This window comes from Acanthamoeba castellanii, assembly GCF_000313135.1.
Source record: "Acanthamoeba castellanii str. Neff unplaced genomic scaffold scf7180000084594, whole genome shotgun sequence".
NCBI classification, from domain to species: Eukaryota; Discosea; order Longamoebia; family Acanthamoebidae; genus Acanthamoeba; species Acanthamoeba castellanii.
In genome coordinates, this window is record NW_004457584.1 from 207,323 (window position 1) to 208,601 (window position 1,279).

Sequence of the window (1,279 nt, forward strand, 5' to 3'; positions counted from 1 at the left end):
AAATGCTGTTTTGCATTCCTCTTCCATCCGCCGCCATCGCCGCCATCGTCGTCACGGCCCAAGGTACGTCTCCTCGCTCGTTCTTTTCCGCGCGACGCCTCCGTCGTGTTGTGTGTGGTGTGTGTGTGTGTGCGGTGTGTGTGTCTGTGTGTTGTGGGCAGCGCGTACCGGAGCGGCGAAGAGGCGAAGCATGCTGGCGGTCGGCGGTTACAGTGTTGGACTTCAAGAGCGACACACACGCCAATGCCCCGCACGAACACGACGCACAACCCAGATCCGTTCCGCAGTGCTTCACCGCCACCATTGTGTTGATCATTGCCGTACCAACACAAAATACACAACACCACTTTCGTTCTCCTATATCCTGCACAAGAAGAGCTCGTGAGCACACCACAGCAGAACAACGTTGAAAGAGCGAAAGCGAAGCGTGCACGAAACAAGAGCGAAGGCGACATCGTACCACCACAGGAGGCGGCCGAGAAAGCGGTTGGTGGCGCAGTCCCACTCTACTGGCGGCTGGCGGGGCGGCAGTGCGGCTTGTGGGTGCGCCAGTGCTGCTTTTGGTGCTCCCGCGTGCAATAGGCCACCTGCTTGCAGGCTCCGCACACGGGGAAGTCGCCCCGACGCGCCTCCTTCGCCTCGCACAGGCCGCACTTGGCCAACTGCGCGCCTGCTCGTGCGCGGTGTGCCATCACAGATTAACCCACACGACACATGCATGACACACGACACGCGCGCGCACATGACACGCATCACACGACACGCGCACAGCACACGGTTGCTTACCGTGTTCGGCGGAGGCGAGTTCCTCCTCGCGGAGGGCGAGGCTGGCGAAGGAGATGCCGAGCCGATCGAGTTCGTCGGGGACCTTCTGCTTGAGGCCCTGCATGGCATAGCTCGCGTTCTCGAGCAGGTGGGCGTTGTTCTCGTCCATCTCCAGCTTTTCGTACCGCCGCAACACCTGCACCCAACGCGCACACGACGCGACACGACACGACACGACACGACACGACACGACACGACACGACACGACACGACACGACACGACACGACACGACACGACACGTGATAAGACTCGAGGTGCACCAACGACAAAAGGGGAGAGTGGGCGAACCTCGAGCAGACGAGGGCTTTGGCAGAGGAGGCGCGCGCTCTCCACGGTCTCCACGAAGTTGGCGATCACGGCCAGCGCATTGACCTGGCAATGACAAGGAAAAAAACGAAAGAAAATCCAATAGAAATAAAAGAAAGAAAAAAAAGTAAGTTAGGGTAGAAACGG

The 1,279-nt window shown here is 59.4% G+C and overlaps 1 protein-coding gene across 1 annotated transcript; it reads right to left on the reverse strand.

Annotated features, from left to right (window-relative positions):
- Nucleotides 1-506: 506 nt before the first annotated feature.
- On the reverse strand, nucleotides 507-1,198 carry ACA1_053000 (MYND finger domain containing protein; the record flags this gene model as incomplete). The annotated part of the gene is made up of 3 exons (XM_004343950.1): nucleotides 507-670; nucleotides 787-961; nucleotides 1,115-1,198. Coding segments are annotated over 3 exons (423 nt in total), but the record flags the coding sequence as incomplete, so codon positions are not given.
- Nucleotides 1,199-1,279: the final 81 nt, after the last annotated feature.